Below are 22998 nucleotides of genomic sequence, written 5' to 3'. Positions count from 1 at the left end.
CTTATAGCCAACAGATGATAATGATGAGGGGACAAAAAACAAGGGCTGCTTCTTCCTGAGTGTTAAAAGGTGAATGTGAATACATAAATATATTCATATACACGAATGTTTTAGATACACACAAATATGGAATACACATCCACACACACATATAAATACAAAATACTTAGGTACACACAAAATATCTTATGTGTACAAAAACAAAAACAGTAGCCTTGCTGGAAAGGGGTGATCTGAGAGACAAGGGACAAGATAGAAGAAAGACTTTTTCTTTTTTAGCCTTCTGTATTATTTGAAATTCATACTATGTGCAAAGCTAAAAAAATGAATGAATCTCCCCTTCCCCAAATCCACAGGACTTGCTTTTCAGCTGAAGCAAATTCTTAACTGTTGAAGGGGACAGCAGAGGACATTCTCCCCACAAAATAGGGCCTTGATCTATCTCAATAAAGCCATTTGCAAGTTCACCCTTCTGAGTCCTGTTGGCCCAGTTTGACAACTTTCCTTGGTATTTGGACTCTCAAAATTGTGGGTGAGAATGGCCTGCGCTGCTTGTTTCTTGGGCAATTCACCAGTCCCACCCCTGGGGATTCACATTCAAACCTGGGGTGGGGCCAGGGACTTTTCACTAATGCCTTTTCACTTTCTTCCACTTGGAGAAACAGGTCCTGGTGGTGTTTGCTTCTGTTCAGGCCTTGCTGAGATACAGTCTACAGGGTTGGGGAAGAAAACTCTGTGGGTTTTGTTGTTGTTTGTTTTGTTGGTGCTGGGGATGGAGCCCAGGGGTTGTGCATGCTAAGCATGCGCTCTACCTCTGAAGTACACCCCAAGCCAAGACAGCTGTTCTTTCGTTCGTTTCCATTTTCCTCATCCCATACCCACCTAAATAAATATTAGTGTCCAGATCCATCTGGGTATGGGATCATATAACTGAAGGACTGCAAATGCCTGAGGGACCAAGTCTCATTGATTGAGTGTCCTGCTTGCCTTTCTCCTTTAAAATAAATAACGTACGTGAGCGATTAAGTTACCCTCCGGGCTGTGGTGACTTGCTTTCTATCTCTTTCTCTAAACTACAAATCAGGAGGCAGACCATTGGAAATTAGGACTTCTGTTCCAAATATCCGGGCGTAACATTCTCACAGGTGGCCAGACAAACGCTGGAACCTTCTTCGGGGGAGGGTCGGATCTTGTCCCCCGTCCTGCGAGAGTCCCACTCTATCTGGGGGGGAGCACACCTTGCAGGAGCTGGCGTGGCCCCCACAGGGAGCTCGGGACCGCAGCCCCCCAGACCCCAGCGCCCCCCCGGTCCCCGCCGGCCCGGGACAAGCCCGGCGGTGCGGAGAAGTGGGAGGCTGGAGGCTGCTGAGGTCATTTCCTGTGCCTCTCCGCGAGCTGCCTGCGGAGCCGAGCCCGGCACCCGGCCTTTAAGGAGCGGGAGGGAGCAGGGGGCGGAGGGAGCCCAGCGGAGCGTTGAATGGGGCGCAGCGAGGCGCGGCCGGGCTTTGTGCGGCCAGCCCGCGGGCACCCTCCCGGCTCCGGCCTCGCTCCGCCCCGCCCACCGCGACCCCTGCTGCTGGGGAGCGGAGACCCGGCAGCCGCTCGGGACTCCGGCGAGAGTGACGCAAGGTCAGCGGCGGCAACGCGCCCAGGGCGCCCGAGTGCCGGAGGTGCGGCGCCGACGCCCGCCGGCCACCTGAAGGTGAGGCTTGGCGCTCCCTGGCCAGGAACGGGCTGGGGTGTGCGGACCCGGGAGGGCGGTTGGCCGGGCGGAGGGGACCTGCTCCCCACGACCCGGACTGCGATTCCGGAGCAGGTGCCTCCCCACCTGGAAGCGAACTCCCAGCGGCGGGCTGCGCTGGGAGCCGCGGGTCAGGTTTGGAGAGCCAGGAGCCCCTGGAGAGCTTCGCCGCAAGGCCAGAGCTAGCCCTCCTTGGAGGACCTGTAGTTTGGGACCGGCTCGATCCAGTTGCTCCCGGGAAGGGCCCTCCGGACGTACGTGCAGGCATCAATCTACCTTGTCGGTTGGTGCTCGGCGCGCTTTCGCCTCCCTCCCTACCCCCGGATCCCCTCCCCTCCCCACCTCTTTTTAGGCTATTTCTAATGTGATTCTGGATGTTCTCTTGGGGGTCAGGTTCAACTCCTGGGGGCAGGTCAGCCAAGCAGAAAAGAAAACAGGCTGGGCGCCCAGTTACATCAAGGGCTTTGTATCCTAGGCGTCTTTGTAATCAGTCCCCAGGGATCAGGGGGCCTTTGGGGTGACAGGCAGTTGAAGATCTTCAACTGGAAGTAGAATCCTCTCGCTGTTGTATTGCTCCCCACCAGCTATCCCCTCCATAAGCTTTCACCAGGAACTTTCCAACAATATTGGTTCCAGGAAGACACTTGAAAAATCATTGAAACAGTTCTCAGTGAGACAGTCGACAGGTCCATCATCAAATTTGTTGGATTCTTCTATGCCAGACATGTATGGCAGTGATACTTTATAGATCATTTATTGCAGTGTTGCTGCATATTATTATCCCCACTTCATAAAAGAGAAAACTAGGACTCAGAAGTAAATTATGACTTGCCCAAGGTCATACAACTAGAGTGGAAGAAGCAAGACTTAGACCTAAGCCTTCTAAATTCCAAATATGGGGATTGGTTAACTATCCATTGTCCTCCCTCTAGGCTACAGAGGGAACTGCCCAGAGCTGGGTTATGGTAGGGTGCATCCTGTTGTCCCAAGCACATTTAAACTAATATCTGAGCTGAAAAAAAAAATGTGCCCAAGTGTGCCCCTTCTGCCCTCTTCAGAAGTCACCTCTTCAGGAAAGAAGTGTGTCCCTCCAGTTAATGTTCCACTCCCCCAAGGTGCTTTCTTCTTTGCTATTCTCCTTATCTCTAGGCTATTTCTAATGTGATTGTGGATGTTCTCTTGGGAGTCAGGTTTGACTCCTGGGGGCAGGTCAGCCAAGCAGAAAAGAAAACCTCTGTGCTCCATAGAGGTTGGAGAATGCTTTATTGAGGTGAATGTTAAGGTGCTGGGATTCCCTCATGCTTGCTTTGGGTGACTTCACAGAAGGCTGTGCTGAACCACCATCCTGTGTTCTCTGGTAAGCCTAGCTGTGCCTTCTTGCCCTTTCAAAAGCTAGTTCAGGCTATATTAGAAGGCAGAGGCAGGATAGCAAGTTCAAGGCCAGCCTTAGCAGCTTAATTAGATCCTGTTTCAAAATTTTAAAGAAGGCCTCAGGTTTTTAGCTCAGTGGTTCAGGCCCCAGTACTGGGGGGAAAAAGAAAGAAAGAAAAAAAAGAGAGAGAGAAGAGAAGAGACACAGAGAAAGAAAACAAGCTAGTTCGAACTGCCCTCTTCTGTGGGGAAACAGGCACTTATTGCTGGCTGAGGTATGAATTAGGATAGCCTCAAGGGAGGGCACTTTGGACTATCTGGCAATTTAAAATGCACATCACTTAACCCTACAATTTCATTTCTGGGACTGCCCTTTAAGATATACCCTGATGTATATGAAATGATGCATATTCATTGAATATTCAATACAGCATTGTTTATTTTAGCAAAAGGTTGGAAACAACCCAAGTGACTATCAATAAAAAGAAGATCATGTAATAGCTATCCAGTAGAATACATTAAAGCTGTCGTGCAGTATGGAAGAAGAATGTGGCAGAGATGTATGTTAATATATGAAGACTTCAGAGTTATATTGTTAAGTATGGTGTGTATAGTGTGGCACCATTTGTGTGTGCAGAATGTACATGAATGTTTGCATATGTCCTGGATCTCCCTGAAAGAACACAAAACACCCTAACAATAGTTGCCTCTGGGGAGAACTATGGCTGAAGTATAGGGGTGGGAAGGAGTCTTATTTTGAAGCTTATATCATTTTGTTCAATCTTCAAAAACAAATAGATAAGATAATTTTTAAAAGGAACATGACCTCCTCTCTGAGGTGGTGCTGGTAGGGAGCACATCTATGAGTCACATCTTGTACATTCAGGGCCCAGCTGGCTTGCCTTGTATTTGTTGATAGTAACAATAGCTGTCACTGAATGCTTACTAGAGATAGAGACCAGGCTTTTGTAGTGTCTTCTTTAATTCTTTTGTTGTTGTGCTGGGGATTGAACCAGTGGCTTTGTGCACGTAAGGCAAGTCCTCTACCAACTGTGCTGTATCCTCCGTCTCCTTTAATTCTTAAGGGAATCCTGCATGATGTAATCTTTGAGGTTGCCTTTTTTCCACCTGGTGCTAAAGATGGAACCCAGGGCCTCATGCATACTAGGCAAGTGCTGTCCCACTGACCTTCACCCCTGACCTCGAAATTGTGCCCCGCTATCATGGTGCTGGGGATTGAACCCAAAGCCTCTTGCATGCTAGGCAAGTACTCTATCACTGAGCTACTCCTGGCTCTTTTTATTTTGAGACACATTCTCCCTAGCTACCCAGACAGTCCTCAAGCTTGAAATCCTCCTGTCTCAGCCTCCTGAGTAGCTGGGGTTACAGGTGTGTACTCCCATACCAGTTTTGAAATTGCCATTTTTAAAGATTAGGAAAGTGGTTAAATGTAGACAATTTTATATGATTCGACCTAATATTATTGCCTTCATTTAAAAAATTGCCCTCAATTTCAAAATGGAACTGAGGCTCACAGAAGGTGAGTAAATGATTTAGGGTGACAGAATTTAATGCCTAAGCCAACATTCAAACTCAGGCCTGTTTGGCGCCAGACAGGGATCTTAAGAACTATGCTCTGTTTCTGTACTGTTTTTTGTTATTGAGGACCTAGTTGTATTGTCCCTGTCTTATGTTATCAGATCCCCAGTTCCTGGGACATGCTCACCTTCTTCTGTCTCCATCAAGGTTGTGTGTGTGGAATGTGATGCTCACACCCAGTAGAGGCAGGATGCATGTTGTTGACTTGATCCGGTGACAGTGCTGAGATCAAAGGGGTCGTTATGTGTCTGCTCACACCCTCCCCCAGCTTCATCCCAGAAGGAAGCACAAAGTTCTTCCTTTCCCATAGTTGGGCAGGTGGTTAGCCTAGTCTAGCACAGCAATTTTGAGAAGATAGTGATAGCTCATCCTAGCCAGTGGAAGTCACAAAAGGTCCTTGCACTGGGAGTAAACCATAGTGAGATGACATGAGGGAGCCCAATGGAAATTGTACAGAAGCCCATTATTATTTTTCTTTCTTTTTTTTTTTTTGATACTGGGGATTGAACTCAGGGGCACCTCACTGAGCCACATCCCTGCCCCATGTTGTATTTCATTTAGAGACAGGGTCTCACTGAGTTGCTTAGTGCCTCGCTTTTGCTGAGGCTGGCTTTAACGCATGGTCCTCCTGCCACAGCCTCCCGAGGGACTGAGATTTCAGTCATGTGCCATGGCACCCATTATCTTTTTTTGGTACCAGGGATTGAACCCAGGGGTACTTAACCACTGAGCCACATCCCCAGCCCATTTTTTATGCTTAGGGCCTTGCTGAGTTGCTGACTCTGGCCTCCAACTTGTGAACCTCCTATCCTAGCCTCTGAGCTGATGGGATGACAGTTGCATGCCACCATGCCTGGCTAGAAGCCCATTATCTTCTGATACTTCCTATACCTTCTAAGGAAGCAATTTGCTGTCCTGTGCCTGCAGTGACTTCTGACCTCTTTCTTTTAGGCTCCTGTGTTGATTGATTCCCTTTGTAGGGAGATACCATGGCAACAGACTTAAGGTTTCCAAGCCAGAGGATCTTTATTCTATGTCCTCAAGCTTGCACATGGTATTAACAAAAGTTGGTTGCATTACATTTAATCTCTTCGTTTTGTCAGTTTCCAGTCAAATCCCAAAACTTGCCAGAGAGATCCCAGGTCAAGTTTGTGTTTTCTCTGATATAGGCCCTGAGTATAAAGTCACTCTCTGTGATTTTTTCCCACTACTTGTCTTACCCACAAGGCTTTGACCTCTGTGGCATTTTGAACCAGGACTGAAAGATTTGGGGGAGCTTCAAAACAGTTATCAAGACCATGACAATCATTTGACCCACCTGCCAAGCTTTTTAGCATTCTGGGCTAAAAAGCTAATGGAATCAAGGGAACTGGATTTCACAGGAGTGGCCATGAGCTTATGATAATTGTTGCTGGGTGGGGAGCACCCAGGGATTTATCTTACTACTACTTCTTATGTATGTTGCAAATTTCCAACATAACAAAAGGAAAACAACAACTGAGCTGGGTTTTGTATCCAGTTCACTTCTCCTTTTTATTTTCCCATCTGTTTTCCCCCTTAGTGCTGGAGATCAAACCTATGCTAGGCAAGCTTTCTCCCACTGGCTATCTAATTTTGCCATTAATGATGTATTTGTGTTAGGCAATCCTGGTAGCACGAGATGTCTATGAACATCCTGATGGAAAGAGAATTCTAGATATTGGGAGATCAGGATTCTTGACCCATCTCCACTACCCACCGTTTAGTTCTGGGTCTCTAAACCAGTCACACATGTGATGATTTATCTAATCTGTTCATTGTCAATGTATTTGCACTTGTTCTCTGTGTCAGAGATACAAGTGTATGCACTTGTTTCGATGCTTTGAAAAGTTAAGAATGATTTCTGCAGAATTTATTGCTACTGATTCTTGAATTTCTTTATGGGAAATACAGATGCAAGGTGACTTAGCAGACGAGGTCTAACTCACTGGTATCTTCCCTGAACATCCCTTGTTTTATAGCTGTTATTGACCACCTGCCTCTGCCGGAAGAGCCTCCAGGCCTTGGGCTTGGCAGCAGGCACCTTACTCCAGATCTGTTTCCAAACCTCTTGGCTCTCCTCACATGCCGAGGCAAGCCTAGCACGAGTCTCAGCCTTCTCGGGAACTTGCCAGCATCCCCAAAGCAGCGAGAAGATTAATCAGACCACTTGGTACTCCTAAACCATGTCATGGAGGTGTTTGCTTGATTAGAGAAAGCACTCCCTAAAGTCTGGATGTAATCTCAGACTTCAAGGGTATGTGGAGACCAGTGATATTTTATTTCCAGAGTCCCCAGAGACTTTGGTAATTTGGGTTTTCCCTCTCTCCTTAGAATCTAAGTAGTAGTTCTGAAAATCAACAAGAGGGATTTAAAATTAATCAGACTCCTTCAGCTACACAGAAGTTTAAGCTCCTCAACCCTTGGTTTTACTTGGGTGCTTTGATTGGTTGTTCTCAGCCCTGGGCTAGGTTGCAAGACTCCCAAATCCTAGTCTCACATCTGCCACTTTTTTGTTCATAGGAAGGAAAGCAAAATCCCCCTAAAGGACAAAGAAAATCAAACATGAAGTCTCCCAGCCTTCCCTGGAGGCCCTCCAAGGTTCTGTTTTGTCTTCTCAGCTGTGATCTTAGCTCAGAGAAGGTCATGTTTTGTTTTTGTCTTTTGTCTTCCTGCCCGTTCCAGTTGGTCCCAGTCTTTTGAGGTGGGGATTGCTGGGAGGTCACAATGTGCCATTGTTTGGGATGACAGTTCTAGGAGAGCAGGGCTGAGGTCCTGTGTCCAGTATTCTGAGAAGCCGACAACCACAAGAATCAGACATTAGGCCCATCAGTGGTGTAGTTGTTGAGTTCTTCTCTCCAGGTCTACTGACCCTATTTTTTCTTGAATTTCTTTTTTTTTTTTTTTTTAGTTTTAGATGGACACAATACCTTTAATAAATTAATTTATTTTTATGTGGTGCTAGGATCAAGCTCAGTACCTCACGTGTACTAGGCAAGAGCTCTACACTGAGCTACAACTCCAGCCCCTGGCCCTATTTTTTCAAGGAAAAGTGCGGACACATTAAGTGTCTATGCTTATGAAAATTGTGTTGGCAGAATATTTGAGGCCAGGATGCTTTGGAGAATCTGGGATATAGGTTCACCTTAGTGTTAAGGGCTATGAAAGATTTTATAAATTGTTTCTCTTATTCTTAACAACTTACTTCACTCCAAAATCAGAATTCTTTCATCTTCTCACCCCTGCTGTGCTGGAGATTGAACCAAGGGCCTCATAAAGCTAGGCAAGCACATTACCAAGGAGCCACATCCCCAGTCTCTTTCCACTTTTTGGATGTGTTAAGAGCACTGTGGCTGAGAACAAGGACTTTAGAACCAGAATCCCACCCCAGTATTTACTAGCTGTAGAACTGTCCATTTTAGTTACTTAGCCTCTCTGTCCCTCAGTGTCTTCTCATAAATGATAGCTGTTTATAGTATGTAATGGGAGAAAGGTACTCATGAAAAGTCAGGTGTAAGAGAAGAAATATTGGTGATTTACCACCAAAGAGACAAACTGTTGCTCGAGGTAATTTTTGGCAACAGCACAGGAGGTGGCTGGGTTTTCTTAGCCTGGGTTTTCTGAAGTCCTGAGGTTTCTGAGGAAGGAAAAGGGGATTTAAAAACACAGTATATTTTTATTATGGAAAATTCCAGGTGTATAGTCAAGTAGAGAGACCAGTATGAAGAACTGCCATAAACCTATCAACCAGCTTTAAAAATTATAATATTTTGGGGTTGGGGATGTATTTTAGTGTAGAACACTTGCCTAGCGTGCATGAGACCCTGGGTTCTGTCACCAGCACTGCCCTTTTCCCAAAGTCAACATCTTAATAGATCTTATAAATCTCCTTTTCCTTACCCCTTACCATGGAGTATTTTGAAGCAAATCCCAGACATGATATCATTTTACCTGTAAATCATATGTATCTCAAATAGATGAAAAATTTTAAAGATTATCAACCTAAAAAATTAGCACTCATTCTTTAAAATGAGCTAATACTAGGGTGACCATATGTCATGGTTTGGGGCAGACCAAATTTATGCTGTTGTCAAAAATAATTATTAATAATGCCCTAAAAGGGGGATTTGCAGATCCTGGTGGTTGGTTATGCCTTCTAGCCTTCTCTCCTGCCAGCTTACTATGCCTCTATCTCTTCTCTCATGTAGATTCATACATGCCTCTTCCTTTGCTCATCCTTGACCCAGTTTTTCTTCTCTCAAAATTGCCCAAGAGGTCTCTGGGTAAATTCCCCTGGCCAGGGAGATTATAGGTGTCTACTTGATTTGTACACAGTTTTTTTCCAAAGACTTGTGGCTTTCTCCCAGGGTTGGAGCAAAATATCTAGCAGTTTTCTGATTAGATTCTTACAATTTGAAGGAGAAGAAATAAGACTCTGTTCCAAGGCAGAATGATTTAATGACAATAGACAGGACCCCAGCTAAATAGAAAATCATCAGGGAAATTTAAAGCATGGTGTTACCTTTTTAGTTTTCCCACCTAACATCGGTAATGTGTAGTAGAATCAGAACTACACTAGGAACCAGGGTTCTTCCTCTAGTTTGCTCTGTGACCTTACCCATTTGAAGCATTTCCTACAGTGTAGCCTCTCCCATCCCCTCACAGTCTGCCCCTTTCTTTGCTCCCATTTATCCAAATATCAATTGGCAATTGTGGTGACATTTTTAATTTTGTAATTAGACTTTCCTGAGTGCTTCTTGTAAAACTTAAAGATAAGGACCTCTCTTTACTTTTTTATCTCCATTGCCTAGAACAGGGTCTGGCACATAAATGGTTGCTGAATGGATAAACACCAAAGAGCCTTACTTCTCAGTTTGGTAAAAATTAGACCAGATTCTCCTTAAGTTTCCTCAGGTTCTGTGACTTCCCAGAGTTGCTCAGCCAGCTTATGGTGGAGTGGAATACACTGAGCTGAGGAAGATGGGATGGGACAGGTGAACAATGACTTCCTCCATTTCCCAACTTCATCTTCTCTTTTGGTCTCTTCTTCCTCCTCTTTTTTCCGTACATCCACTCCTCACACACTTATTTATCTTTTCTTCTCTCAGTGTGCTGGTTCTTAGAGTTCCCTGGAAAAAGCCAGAAGTTGATTCCATCATGGCCGAACTCAAGGTGGAGAGCCGGGCCAGTGTTGACTGGCAGAAGCGCTGCCTGGCCCTGGAAACACAGCTTTTCCGGTTTCGCCTCCAGGCCAGCAAGATAAGGGAGCTGCTGGCTGACAAGGTGAGACCTGGAGTTCAGGGGCTGCCTCCCCTCACTGCGGGGGTCATTGTCAGAGAGGGCCAGAGTCAAAGGGGGAGAGTTGGTGAAAGTAAACTTTCAAAGAGATGCTTTTCACACGTGCAAAATAAAACCCAAGGTAGCTTTTTGTTTATTTGGTTTTGTTCTTATTTTAAGACCAGACTTAGCGGTTTACTACCCTGTCACCTGTCATTTCTCCCTGCTCTACCTCTTCATAGGTACACCAAAGAAATGATAGAATTCTTCTTGGTCTTTTATAACCTCTTGGTTACTTGTGGCTCCTATGTTCCATTATCCCTTAATATTTCTTCTTTTCTTTTGGTACGGTGACTGAACACAGGGCTACTCTACCACTGAGATATTTTTTTAATTATTAAATTTTTTATTTATTATTTTTTATTATTTCTCTATTTTATTATTGTATTTTTTTTAATTTCAAGATAGGATCTTACTAAGTTACTGAGGTTGGCCTTGAACTTTGAATCCTCCTGCCTCAGCCTCCTGAAGAGCTGGGATTCCAGGTGTGTGCCCTACCACCATGTCCAGGTTCCCCTTAGCATTTCTTTTTCACTGTGGGCAGGATATTGTTTTAGGAGAAGAATGCAAATGTATCCATCCTACCGCTCACCTTTTATTAAGCACATGAGCCACTGGTTTTCTGGGGACAAGGACACAGGCACTGGAGACCTTTCTGGCTCTACCAGTTTCTAGCTATGTGACCCTGAGCAGGTCCCCTTCACCACTAATGCAGGGAGATAGATGTCCACCTCTCAGACATTAGTTTGAGAGTTACCTCACATATATGGAGGTCTTGGCATAGAACGGGTCTTAAATAGGAACAATTTTATCTTTATAGGCTTTGGTGGGCTGGTGTGGGAAACTTACCACCTTTCATAATGTTTCTGCTGACCTCCAGAGGCATTGTACAGCAAAACTCATGTAGAGAGTGGAGACTTGCACTGAAGAAATATATGTGTATGTGTGTATATATATATATATATATATATATATATATATATATACATACATACATACATACACACACACACACACACATACAAACTTACACATGTATTCATTCTGTATATATTGTGGGGGAGGGGAAGTACTGGCCTTAAAGGGTTCAAACCCAGCTATATCCTCATGCTCAGCCCTTTTTATTTTTTATTTTGAGACAATTCTCCTTAAGTTTCTGAGGCTGGCCTCAAACTTGTAATCCTCCTTTTTTAGCCTCCCTAGTAGCTGGTTTTTCAGGTTTGTAAACAGATGGATATATATATATATATATATATACACACACATATATACACATATATATACATATACATATATACATATCTATATCTTTATATATCTTAAGTGAATCAATCACTCTTTCTGTAGTTTTGATTATATAGTATCAATCTGTTTAGCAAATCTCTCTCTCTCTCTCTCTCTCTTCCTCGCCCCCCCCCCCTTTGTACTGGGGATTGAACCCAGGGGCACGTAGGACCTTACTGAGTTGCTGAGGTGGCTTTGTACTCTGGATCCTCCCAAGCCTCTGGGATTACAGGTGTGAGCTGCTGCCCCCAGCTCAGAAACCTTTCTTTCATAGAACAAAGGTAAAATTCAGCTTAGCCCTCTTCAAGTAATTCAAAGTCTTGATGAGTAAGCAACCTGTTTTATTGATAGTCCTGTAACCTGGAGCCCAGGAAGGCAAGTCAGTGGCCTCACCTCTGCATTTCCAAAGCAGGGGGAGTGCCCTGGGCTAGTCTGGACTAGAACTCTTGAACATTGGCTCTATTGGCATTGCTGTCCTTGAGTTCAAACTGTGAAGAACAGGGGCCCTGCACGTTCCTGCCAGGTGGTGCCAATGGAGAGGAAAGAACTCAGCCCCTTCAGGAAAAGGACAACAGGTCTTAGACAGTGGTTTTCAAAGTTTGGCCAGAATCACTTGTTAAGCACGCACTTGTTAAGCATATCTGTCCTCGGCCCCACCCCAGTCCTCTTGATCCAGGTCTTCAGGGTGCTGTAATCTCTGTGTTTAACAAGCTCCCAGAAAATGGCTTTGTACTATAAAGTGGGTGAACCTTGCCTTAGGCTGTAGTGTTAGGGGCATATAGGAGGCAAGGAAAGGGTAGGTAGGAATACATTCAGCCAGGTGGCCTGAAATACCTCAGAGGAAGGACACTTCTGTTTCTACCAGTAATTAGGGCCACAAAATAACCTTTTAAATTTTTTAAAAAATATTTTTATTAGTTTTGATGGACCTTTATTTTATTTATATGCGCTGCTGAGAATCGAACCTAGTGCGTCACACATGCTAGGCAAGCGCTCTACCTCTGAGCCACAACCACAGCACCTTTTAAAAATTCTTACTATGAAATAACTAAAATGCTGGATGAAATATTTTAAATATCCTTCTAAACACAGAGATGAACATTGGGAAAAAAAATAATAAAAGGACTCCTTAGGGAGCAGAAGAGGGAAGAACCAGGGTGGAGCTCACCTCTGGTGGCTGAGTGGTGTGGGGAGAAGAGGGGAGGACAAGGGAGAGGTGAGGGGAGGGGAGGGGAAGGGAGGGGAGCAGAGGGTGGCCTCCTTTTAGGAATGTAAGGTTTCAGGTTTGAGTTCTGTGGAGACAGAGATGAGGTTTGGCTGGTTGGATCTGAAGCTGAAATAGAGTCTTCCTCATGGAGTCAGACTACCAAAGGGTTCACCATAAATAAAAAGGTAGATGACAAGAAAATCATCCATCAGCGCAAGGAGATGGCAATAGCTTCTCAGACTTAGGTAAGGCTCTGGGTAGAAAAAACAAAAGTAAAGAAAAAGAAGTCTTTAAGAACCTGATGATAATACTAGTTCAATGTTAGGATTTCTACCACCAGTGTGGTTGAAGAAGCCTAAGTTCTGGGCCAGGGGTAACACTGGGGAAGTTTGTAGAAAACAGATACAAAACCTCTTTGAAGAAATAAGACCTCAATCCAGATCACACAGGATCCTCACAGGAAGAAGAGCCTCAATGAAGGTGAGTATATAATCTAAAATGACTAATGCTTGAGGAATAATTTACGATGAGTGAGAACTCACCTACCTGACAAACAATTAGTCTTCTGATAATAGAATTCTTGGCAAGAGACAATAAAATAAACGAGTTCAAAACTATTGAAGACATAATGCAGAAACTTGGAAACATGAGACAAGAACAAGGCAGTATCCAAAAAGGTCAGGTCAACTTGAAAATTAAATAGAAATTCTAGAAGAGAAAGTATTTTAATTGAATTTGTTTTCTTTTGGGGGTACTGGGGATTGAAGCCAGGGCCCTGCACATGCTAGGCAAGCACTCTATCACTGAGCTGCACTCCCAGCCCAGAAGGGAGACTTAGTGAATAGATAGACCCGAGGAAGTCATCTAGAATGTAGTACAGAGAAATAAAGATATAGAGGCTGAAATATGGATGCCAGGATGGCGGGATTCCAGAAATGGAGAAGAGAATGAAGGAGAGGCATTACTTGAAGGGGTAATGGCTAAAATGTTTCCAAACTTGATAAAAGATCTGAAGCCTCAGATTCAGAAAGCAGAAACCTAAACAGTATAAATTTTTAAAAATCTGTGTATACTATTTTAGCTGTGAGAAGGAACCCAAAACAGCAATGGCTCAAACTAGACAGATGTTTCTTTCTTTTTCCTGTAGCATTTCAAACATAAGCAATCCTGTCTTCTATGTGTTTAAAGATGGTTTCCTGGGCTGGGGTTGTGGCTCAGAAGTACAGTGCTCACCTAGCATGGATGAGGTACTGGGTTCGATCTTTAGTACTATATAACAATAAATAAATAAAAATAGAGGTATTATGTCCACCTACAACTAAAAAATAAAATAAAAAGATGGTATCCAAATTCCTTCCAGTTCCCTTTCCCAGAGGTGCCTGTGTTCCTTCTGCTCATATTTCACTGACCACATCTTTGTCACATGGTTGTACCCAGCTTCAAGGAAGGTTGAGAAATATTCTTTTTTTTTTTTTTTTGTGGTGCTGGGGATAGAACCTAGGGAATCACACACGTTAGGCAAGCATTTTATCACTGAGCTACAACTTAGCCCCAGGAAATATTCTTTATTCTCACCAGTCATGTGCTCAGCTAAAAGTTGAGTAGTCTAAGATAGAAAAAAGAGAAGAGGAGAACACATAATGGGAAACAACTAGCTGTCTTTAAGTATACAATAATAAGAGTCATATCAAATAGAAATATAGTACATATAACTTTAAAATCAGTAGTGTGGAAAAATGAAATAAAGTCTTAAATCCAGATAGGGAACAGGAAAAAAAAAGAATAGAAAAAGGAATACAAGCCAGACACAGTGGTGCACACCTATAATTCTAGCGGTTTGGGAGGCTAAGGCAGGGAGATCACAAGTTCAAAGCCAACATCAGTAATTTAGTGAGGCCTAAGCAACTCAGAGAGACCCTGTCTCTAAATAAAATACAAAAAGGGGCAGGAGATGTTGTTCAGTGGTTAAATGCCCCTGGTACCTATCATCAACAACAACACAAACAGAATATATAGTAAGAAACAAAATGCAGTGGTAGAAGTAATTCCAAATATATTGGTCACAGGAGACACATAAGAATACATATTGTAGTACTGACATATAAAAAATCGTGAATATTCTAAATGTCTTAGTAGGGGGCTGGATCAATATATTGAGCATATTTATACATTGGAATACTACATTGCATTTAAAAAGGTCTTAAGTAGAGCTACATATATAATATCAACAAATCTCAAAAACCAATATTGGACAAAAAATATCAGAAGAGTACAATGTAGTTTATGTAATTAAAAAAAAAACTACTAGAAGTGTTCTAATACTTAATCTAATACCTGTGTAACCTTGGGCAAGTTTCCTTACCTCTCTGCTTCAGTTTCCTGACCTTTACTATAGGAACATGAATAGTACCTGCCTTTGTAAAGAAATCTCAGGGCTGGGGATACAGCTCAGTGGTAGAGTACTTCTCCAGCATACACAAGGCCCTGGGTTCAATCCTCAACACTGCAAAAAACAAAACAGTAGCAAAACAGTTCTCCAGGTTTTGTACAGTTATTTCTCATCCCAGCTCCACACTTGTATATTTTATATATTTGGGACTAAGTATATGATTTCAATCAAACATAAAATCTGCAGCTATGAAAAAGAAGCAAAAAACTGTTGTCTTAGATTACAACAGAGTTAGAACTGTTTAATAACTAAACTGGTATTGCAAACCCAAGTGCTCATAGGTAACTTTGATAAAGGTAAAGTGAAAAGCACCAGGCGGGCTATGGGAGAACTCAAGGACATGGGCTTAAGCCACATATTGCCATAAGAAAACGTCATCCTGGTGTGGCCAGATCTTCTGATTTTTTTTTTTTAATAGAAGCTGGAAATTGAGAATTGTTTGTGGTGTCTGGATTTTTATGTGTCATTTGAGATTTGAATGTGAGAGACTATATAGCATGGTGGCTGACAGTATGAACTGTGGAACCAGTCCACTTGCGTTTGAATCCTGGCTGTGAATCTAATACCTGTGTGACCTTGGGCAAGTTTCTTTACCTCTGTGCTTCAGTCTCCTGACCTGTACAATAGGGACACGAATAGTACCTGACTTTGTAAAGAAATTGAAATGAGTTAAGACTACTTACAACAGTGCTAGACGCACAGCAAGTGGCCCTGTTTAGCTATGTACATGTAGGCTAAAGACCCACACCACTATATATGTCATAGAGGCACTCTTTAGACTCATAGTTGGCAAGTTTTGACTTAAACCCATTCTTTATGTAGATGAATTCTAAATAGGATGACATGTAATCTATAATCTAACCAGGACACTCTGAAGAGAAATGAAAGGAGGCTCTGTTAGTAACTGTGCTGGGATAGCAGGTGAGACTGTCCCCAGCAAACTGGTCCCCCTGGTCCTAAGTGCCATCTTTGTACAGAAAAGCACCAGTAAGCAGCTTTTATCTACAAACCAGCAAATGCTCTGTGGGGGTACTTTGTGTCATCTTTCTAACAACCCTAGCAGAGAGATGCTGTTGCTGCTCTCCTGTTTTGCTGGTAAGGAAACTGAGGCACAGGGTTAAGGAACTTCTCTAAAACTACACCATAGCACAGTCAGCCAGGTTCCAGAGCCTTGGCTCTCACCTGTGACAGTGGATGTAAGGTGGTGGCCGGAAAGTTAAACTTCCTTTTCAGAGAAATAGTGGAGACTGAGGATGGTGTGGCTTTCAGTTCAGGCCTCTGCTTGGCATGGCAGGACTACTCTGGGCTGCAGGAGAATGCTCATTGCTCCTGCCACGTGGGGCTGCTTCACAGCATTGCCATATGGAATAAGGAACGGTGGACATGGGGCTTGAATACCAGATTGGTGCCAAGTGCATTTCATCAGGTTATTGCAGCCAGTTCTAGGACAGTTTATGCATCTTACGTGCAGCTGATGAAAGTAGATCCCTGTCAGCCACCTAAACCTGACACCTCCTTGGTTGGTGTGTCACCCCAGACCCGCAAACTAAGGACAGCTGAGGACATTGTCCTGGCAAGGCCTGTGGGAGAAGGAACAGAACCCAAATAAAGGGAGGCCCACCTAAAGTGCCAGATTTCCAGAGCTCCAGGTATGACCCTTTAAGCAAATGTGGAGAAGAAGGATCTAGGCATGAAGTGTTGATACTGGGATTAAAAGGGAAGCCTATAAACTCCCAAAATGACACACCAAGTACTCCAGCGGCAAGAGAGAAAGTATACTTTCATAAAAACAGATAGAAACAAAATGTTAAAGATATTTTCAAACAAGAACAGTGGGATGTTAGTAATTGTTGAGTATAGCAGCATAAATATGGGATTATGCTTTCTCTTTGTAAAAAGTCTGGTTGTTCAAAATGTTTTCAATATTCAGAAACTAGTTTTAGAGGAAATAGAATGCCTCAGCATAAAAGGGTAAACACAAAATGCTTTGAGTGTCAAGTGTCCTTGCCAGGAAGATAAAAATGACTGGGAGGGTTGGCAACAGTGGGGACCACCTGGCAGCCTTGAAGCAGGCAGCCCTGGCTGGGAGGAGACCCTGGCCCTGGACAGTTCCTTGCCATTTCTTTTGCTTTGGTAAAGCAAAACCTTGAAGGGATGGATAATAAAATACCTTAAAGGGATGGATAACAAAATCTTGAGGGGAAAAATTCTTGCTGCATTGCCCATGACAAGTGATTTCTGGCTCTGATTAGTATCATTGACCACTCACTCTTGATCCAAATGAAAATGCCTAGCTGGGAGGTAAGACTCAAGTTTGTTCCTTATTCTACCTTGGTCTCCATCTCAAAATTGGAAGACAAATATTCCAATGAATGTATTAGAAAAAGTCAGACAATTATTGCAGAAGGTCATGGGTATGGCCTTCTTACGGAAGTCATAGGCCATTTTCTAAGCTGCAGAGCAGATATTAGAACTAAGGGATCCAGCCGAAGGTCAATCTAGGAAATCTCTTTAGTGTCCAAGGCCTTCTCATTTAACATTTCATTGTATTCTTTAAAAAGAAAATGCTCCCAGTCATTGCCTTAGTTACTTTCTTCCTGCGTGGGCAAAACTCAAGCAAACGGGGACTCCTGGAGTACCTCACAGAACCCCACTTCTGTCCAACATCCATGACTTGGTAAAACTTGCGTGCCTTTTCCTGTGTGGGTCACTGGCTCCAGTTTCTGGTCTCTTGATTGCAGGTTTCAAATTCCTGGAGAGAAAGGACCTGGTCAGCCTGCTCAGGTCTGATGCTGAAGGGGGAAGGGATATTTAGTACTGATCTGGGAGCCACCACTATGTATCATCCAGTCCTTGTCTCCCATATCACTAAGTGGAATTCCTTTTACATTGGGCAACACCCCTATAACCATAGTATAGATCTGTGTTGTGCCATTGTCTGTCCATTGGCTAAGGGTCATGGAGCTCCTTCAGGACAGGCCCTAGGGCCATTTGGTTTGGGAAAGTGCGCCTGGCTCTGAGAGGAATTGCTCAGTTCATTGGTAAATTTCAAGCCAGAGTTCAAGTCAAGGGGAGGAAGTGGAGTAGCCAGAGAAAAGGTGAGGTCCGCACATTAGGTAAGTGAGGGCTGGTCTGGAGCATGAAAAGTAAGGGACCCTGATCCTGCCCAGCATCATGGAGGACTGCAGGGATATGCATCAAGTATGTGTGTAATGAATACAGGTTGCCCTGGGGCAAGACAGGCCTGGGGCGAAATTAGCCAGGCCCAGGCACATGGCATTTGACATTTGACTGTAGGCTGTATGAATTTTCTGTTCCTCCTAGGACCTCTGTGTGCTAGTGTGAGTTTGGGCAGCACATGGTGATGCCCTGGCATGGGGAGAGTGGGAGCTGATGTCCAACCCACATTCTTCTCGCCAGTCTGGGCTCATGAAGTTGCAAAGAATGTTGCCATGGCCGTGGGCTCATGAGCAACTCTTCAGGCTGCAGTTTTGATCTGTCCCTGATGAATTTCCGTATGCAAGACCATCAGTTCCTTTGCTTGGGCCACTTGGTAGAATTACTGAGTTCCTCAGACCCGAATGACATGCTTTTCCTGGCAGCAAGATAGATATTTTTTCTTTTTATTTATTTTGCATTGCTGGGGATTGAACTCAGAGCCTCAAACATGTTTAGCAAGCTCTCTACCACTGAGCTACATCCCTAGCCCAAAGACAGAATTTTTAAAATGTAGGGGCTGGTGTTCAGTGGTAGAGCATATGCTTAGTAAGCACACAGTCTTAGGTTTATTATAATCCCCAGCACCAAAAAAAGGACTTGAGCCTTTCTATTTCTTTAAAATTTAAGAATGTCATGAATGTTATTTATACCCAGCCAGTGAGATATTCTGGGTAGGGAAGGACAGTCTCTTCCTGATGACTGAGGTGGGCTTATGTAGGATCATGGCCAAGTTGGGCGTGTGGGTGAGCAATGGTATGGCCCTGCCTGTGACCCAGTGCAGAGAGGAAGAGGGGACTGAAGAAAGGATGGGGGCAGGAGTGCTCAGGAAGAAAGATGTAACACTGCTACCTCAGCACCCTTTACAGTGGAAAAAGAGCTAGGCTCGCTCCCTCAGCCGTGAGGACAGCAGCCATGCCCCTTTACCTACCCACTAAACTCAGGATCAGGGAATCCAGAGTTGCCAGGAAAATCTTTACTCTGACACCCTTGAGCCACTTGAGATGGCAGTTGAAGACTGATCTGACCTGAGGGTGGCGTCTGTATACTTTGCTTGAGTGCCCCAGTGCCATTTTCAGTTTGGTCACAGCACCTGTATCTCCCCTTTCTGTCTGGCTGTACAGATGCAGGAGCTGGAGCAGAGACTGCTGGAGGCGGAGCAGAGAGCAGAGAATGCAGAGACCCAGGTAATGGGGAAGGGGATTAGCTCAAGTATGGAAATGTGGGCACAGTCATCACACTGAGTTCTTTGCAAGGGGGAAATGAAAAAAAACTAACTGCTGGACCTGAACGTGTGAAGGTGCAGGGAGTGTTGTATGAGAATGAAGTGGTCTGGGTAAGGTCAGTATAGTTGGTCCAATAGGCCTTGCTGTGCTGTGGGAATAAATTAAGTTATAGTCTCAGTGATTTGTCACATTTAGCTCTCATGTATAGAACCCATCCATTGAGGGTTCACCAGCAAGTCTGCTCCCACAGTCATTCAGGGGTCCAGGCTGGAGGTACCTCCCCTGCCTTATAGCTGCTCCTCTTGGTTCGGTGTGGCAGGGAAAGAGCTGGATGCTTATGCACCAGCTCTTAAATGCTTCAGGCCAGAAATGATGTGCCATGTCTACTCCATTGGCTGGATGAATTATGTGGCCCCATCTAACTAGAGAGGGTTAGGAAATATGGAGAAGCATGTCAATATTCAGTGAACAGTAAGTACCTCTCCTCATGATTTGGAACAGTGCCCTTCAGGGCCATTTGTCATATCCAGCTTATCCCTGGTAGGGTCCCCAGAGATAGATGGGCCAGAACCTAGCTGGTCTTTTCAAAGTAGCCAAATTGAGTGTCTTGCTTGTCAGTTCCTTTTGTCCAGATAAAGGCTTAATAAATGGCCACTTAATTAATTGGAACAGACTGCTCTGGGTAAGGGCTCTGCCTGAGAGTCGTGGATTTGAATAATGTGAGACCTCATGAGAGCATTGGTACTTTTCAGGTGGGTGTGATGGAAGAAAAGGTAAAACTGTCCAATCTGAAGAATGTGGACTCCACAGGGAGCCTGCACCGAAAATACCAAGAATTGCTGAAAGTCATGCAGGGCAAAGATGAACTTATCAGCCACCTGGAGGCACAACTGGAGAAGCAGGTAAGGGCTAACTTGCAACAGAGCACCAGTTCCCTCAACATCTGCTCTAGCTGGCCCCTAGCTTCTGAGCCCCTCTGCTTGAGGCATGAAATGATGGAAACTCACTCCCTCATGAGCCTGTTTTTTCTCTCTTTGAAATAGTGATTTTATTTACTACAGATATATAATTATAAATGGGATGTTACATTACATGTAGTATTTTTAAAATTATATTTAGAAAGACCCATGCTTTGTTCCATAATGATGAACCTGTTGTTTTATAAGGAGATTTAATTATTGGAAGATTCCTTCCCACACTGTTAGAAGTCAGGAGAGGAGATAGGGAAAAGGACTTTGGAAGCAGATGATCTGGGTATGAATCTCACCTCTGTACCTGCTGTTCTCTGTGAGCAAATTACATAAGTTGGTGATTCTCAGTTTACACATTTATAAAATAGGAGTCATAATACCTCATAGGGATTTTGGGAGGATTAGGGGAGGTAATCTCTATATAGTATCAGATACATGGTCAATGCTTGGTAAGGAGACCTTTTCCCTTTCCACGCCGGCCCATGTCTTGCCAACATGTGCTACACGATACTTGTCTGGAGTGTAACCAGAACAGCATATGGCTGGACAGTCAACCTTGTTGAGCTGTTTAGCCAGTTTCTCAGCTAACCTGAATAAACAGAGACCTAAGTTATTACCTTCTCTGAAAATCAAGGCCTCCCTTCCTGAGTATGTGGGAGGCACTGCTCAGCATTTCAGCTATAGTGAGCACCCTTGCTCCCCAGAGGACTTCTGGAATGCCCCACTACCAGTACCTATACCCAGCCTCCTCCCCTTGTCAATCTCATGAACATCATCCCAGCTCTGTCCCTTCCCTCGGCCATTGGTTTTATGTGGCCAACTTCCCCCTGGTGTCAGAGCTCCATCTATTTCTAACAGTGGACCCCACAGTAGGGTCAGGTGACTTTAATTTCTGCATGTGCGTTCTCCATGAAGTTTCCAGCTAATTCTGGCAGTATCTTCCAACCATCGTGGGCAAATTTGTAATCATTCATCAGCATTCACTGAACATTCCCTCACTGGATGTGCCTTTATATGCCGTGGGGCAGCGTGTGTTCCTGCACAATCATGGGAAAACAGTTTTTACACTTGGAATGTCTAATTAAGTTTAGAGGTACCCTAGCTTCTCTTTCAGTGGGATTATGGATGTGGCAACATTCTGGGGATTGATGGGCAAAATGACTCCTGCTAAAGTTCCTTAAGTCAGAAAAATATTTTACAATTACAATCAATAGGTCAAGATTAGAAGAGAAAGAATACTTTTCTGTGAGTCAAGAGACCTGGTTTGAGTCCCAGCTTTGCTACAAACTGACAGAGGCCAGTCATTTCATCCCTGGGCCTCAGTTTCCACGGCTATACAAAGAGGGTACTAAATTAGGTCAGGGGTCCACTGTTTCTTTTTTTTTCTTTAATATTTATTTCTTAGGTGTAGATGGACTCAACACAATGCCTTTATTTATTTATTTATTTTTTATGTGGTGCTGAGGATCGAACCCGGGTCCCACCGGTGCTAGGCAAGCACTCTACCGCTGAGCCACAATCCCAGCCCCTAGGGTCCACTGTTTCTGTAAAGGGCCCAAGAATAACTATTTTAGGCTTTGTGGGCCACAGAGTCTCTGTAACAACTATTCAACTCTGCTGTTGTGGTATGAAAGCAACTAGAAACAATCCATAAATGAACGTGCATGGCTGAGTTCCAGCAAAACTTTGTTTACAAAAAATAGGCGGCATGGGCAGGGGTGCTGTAGCTCAGTGGCAGAGCACTTCCGTAGCACATGTGAGACACCGGGTTCAATCCTCAGCACCACATAAAAATAAATAAATAAAATATTAAAAAAAAAAACGTAGGTGAGGGATAAACAGATAGAGGACTGGGTTGGCTTGTGGCTTGCCAAACCGTGAACTAGATGACCTTTAAGATCTTCCTAGCCCTCTGACACTTTGATATTCCCATCTCATTTCCCTTGTTTGGAGCTTATGTCTGTCCTCCTAATAGTTGTCTGGCAGTCTTTCTCTACATGCATAATCAAAGTCCTTATTACTGGTCACTCAGCTACTCAGTAGACACTTATTGCTCCTTGGTTTTTAGATCAGGGTCCAGGTCTTGGAGAGCTGGCTGATACCTTGTGCTATGTACTTTCTCTCTCTCTCCATCCTCAGAGTGGCCCACATTCCCCATTTTAGAGGTGCCAGTGTAGGCACAGAAGGTTATTATATCAAATAAGCTCACATGTAGGATCAAAGCCCATGTTCCATTCTATTCTAGGCTGCTTTTTTTAGATACAAACTTCCTTTTTATCCTTAGTGATATGCTAATTTAGACTTTGTGTGTGTGTGTGTGGTGCTGGGATTGAACCCAGGGCCATGTGCATGTGAGGCAAGCACTCTACCAACTAAGCTATAACCCCCTTGGTTTTGTTTTTTTAACTGTAAAGGTAATACATGCTGGGCTGGAGTTGTAGCTCAGTGGTAGAGCGCTTGCCTTGCATGCAGGAGATACTGGGTTCAATCCTTGTCACCACATAAAAACAAATAGATAAAACAAAGATATTGAGTCCATCTATAACTTAAAAAAAAGTAATATGTGCTTATAGTAAAAA

General features: G+C 43.9%; 1 protein-coding gene across 2 annotated transcripts in view; it reads left to right on the top strand.

Moving 5' to 3' along the window:
- The first annotated feature begins 1450 nt into the window (after nt 1-1450).
- Plekhh1 (pleckstrin homology, MyTH4 and FERM domain containing H1) overlaps nt 1451-22998 on the top strand; it is a 49877-nt gene continuing 28329 nt past the window's right edge. For both annotated transcript variants that reach the window (XM_046461077.2, XM_046461076.2), the window contains exons 1-4: nt 1451-1702; nt 9838-10012; nt 19347-19409; nt 20201-20350. In XM_046461077.2, the coding sequence (XP_046317033.1) occupies nt 9887-10012; nt 19347-19409; nt 20201-20350 (339 nt within the window). In that variant the 5' untranslated portion in view covers nt 1451-1702; nt 9838-9886. The remainder of the gene's footprint in view (nt 1703-9837; nt 10013-19346; nt 19410-20200; nt 20351-22998) is intronic.

Source organism: Marmota monax, unplaced genomic scaffold (genome assembly GCF_021218885.2).
Source record: "Marmota monax isolate L192 unplaced genomic scaffold, Marmota_monax_Labrador192_F-V1.1 WCK01_AAM20220418_F8-fsc00001, whole genome shotgun sequence".
Taxonomy (NCBI): domain Eukaryota; kingdom Metazoa; phylum Chordata; class Mammalia; order Rodentia; family Sciuridae; genus Marmota; species Marmota monax.
The sequence above is the reverse complement of the archived record's forward strand: the minus strand, read 5'-3'. Positions and strand labels throughout refer to the sequence as shown.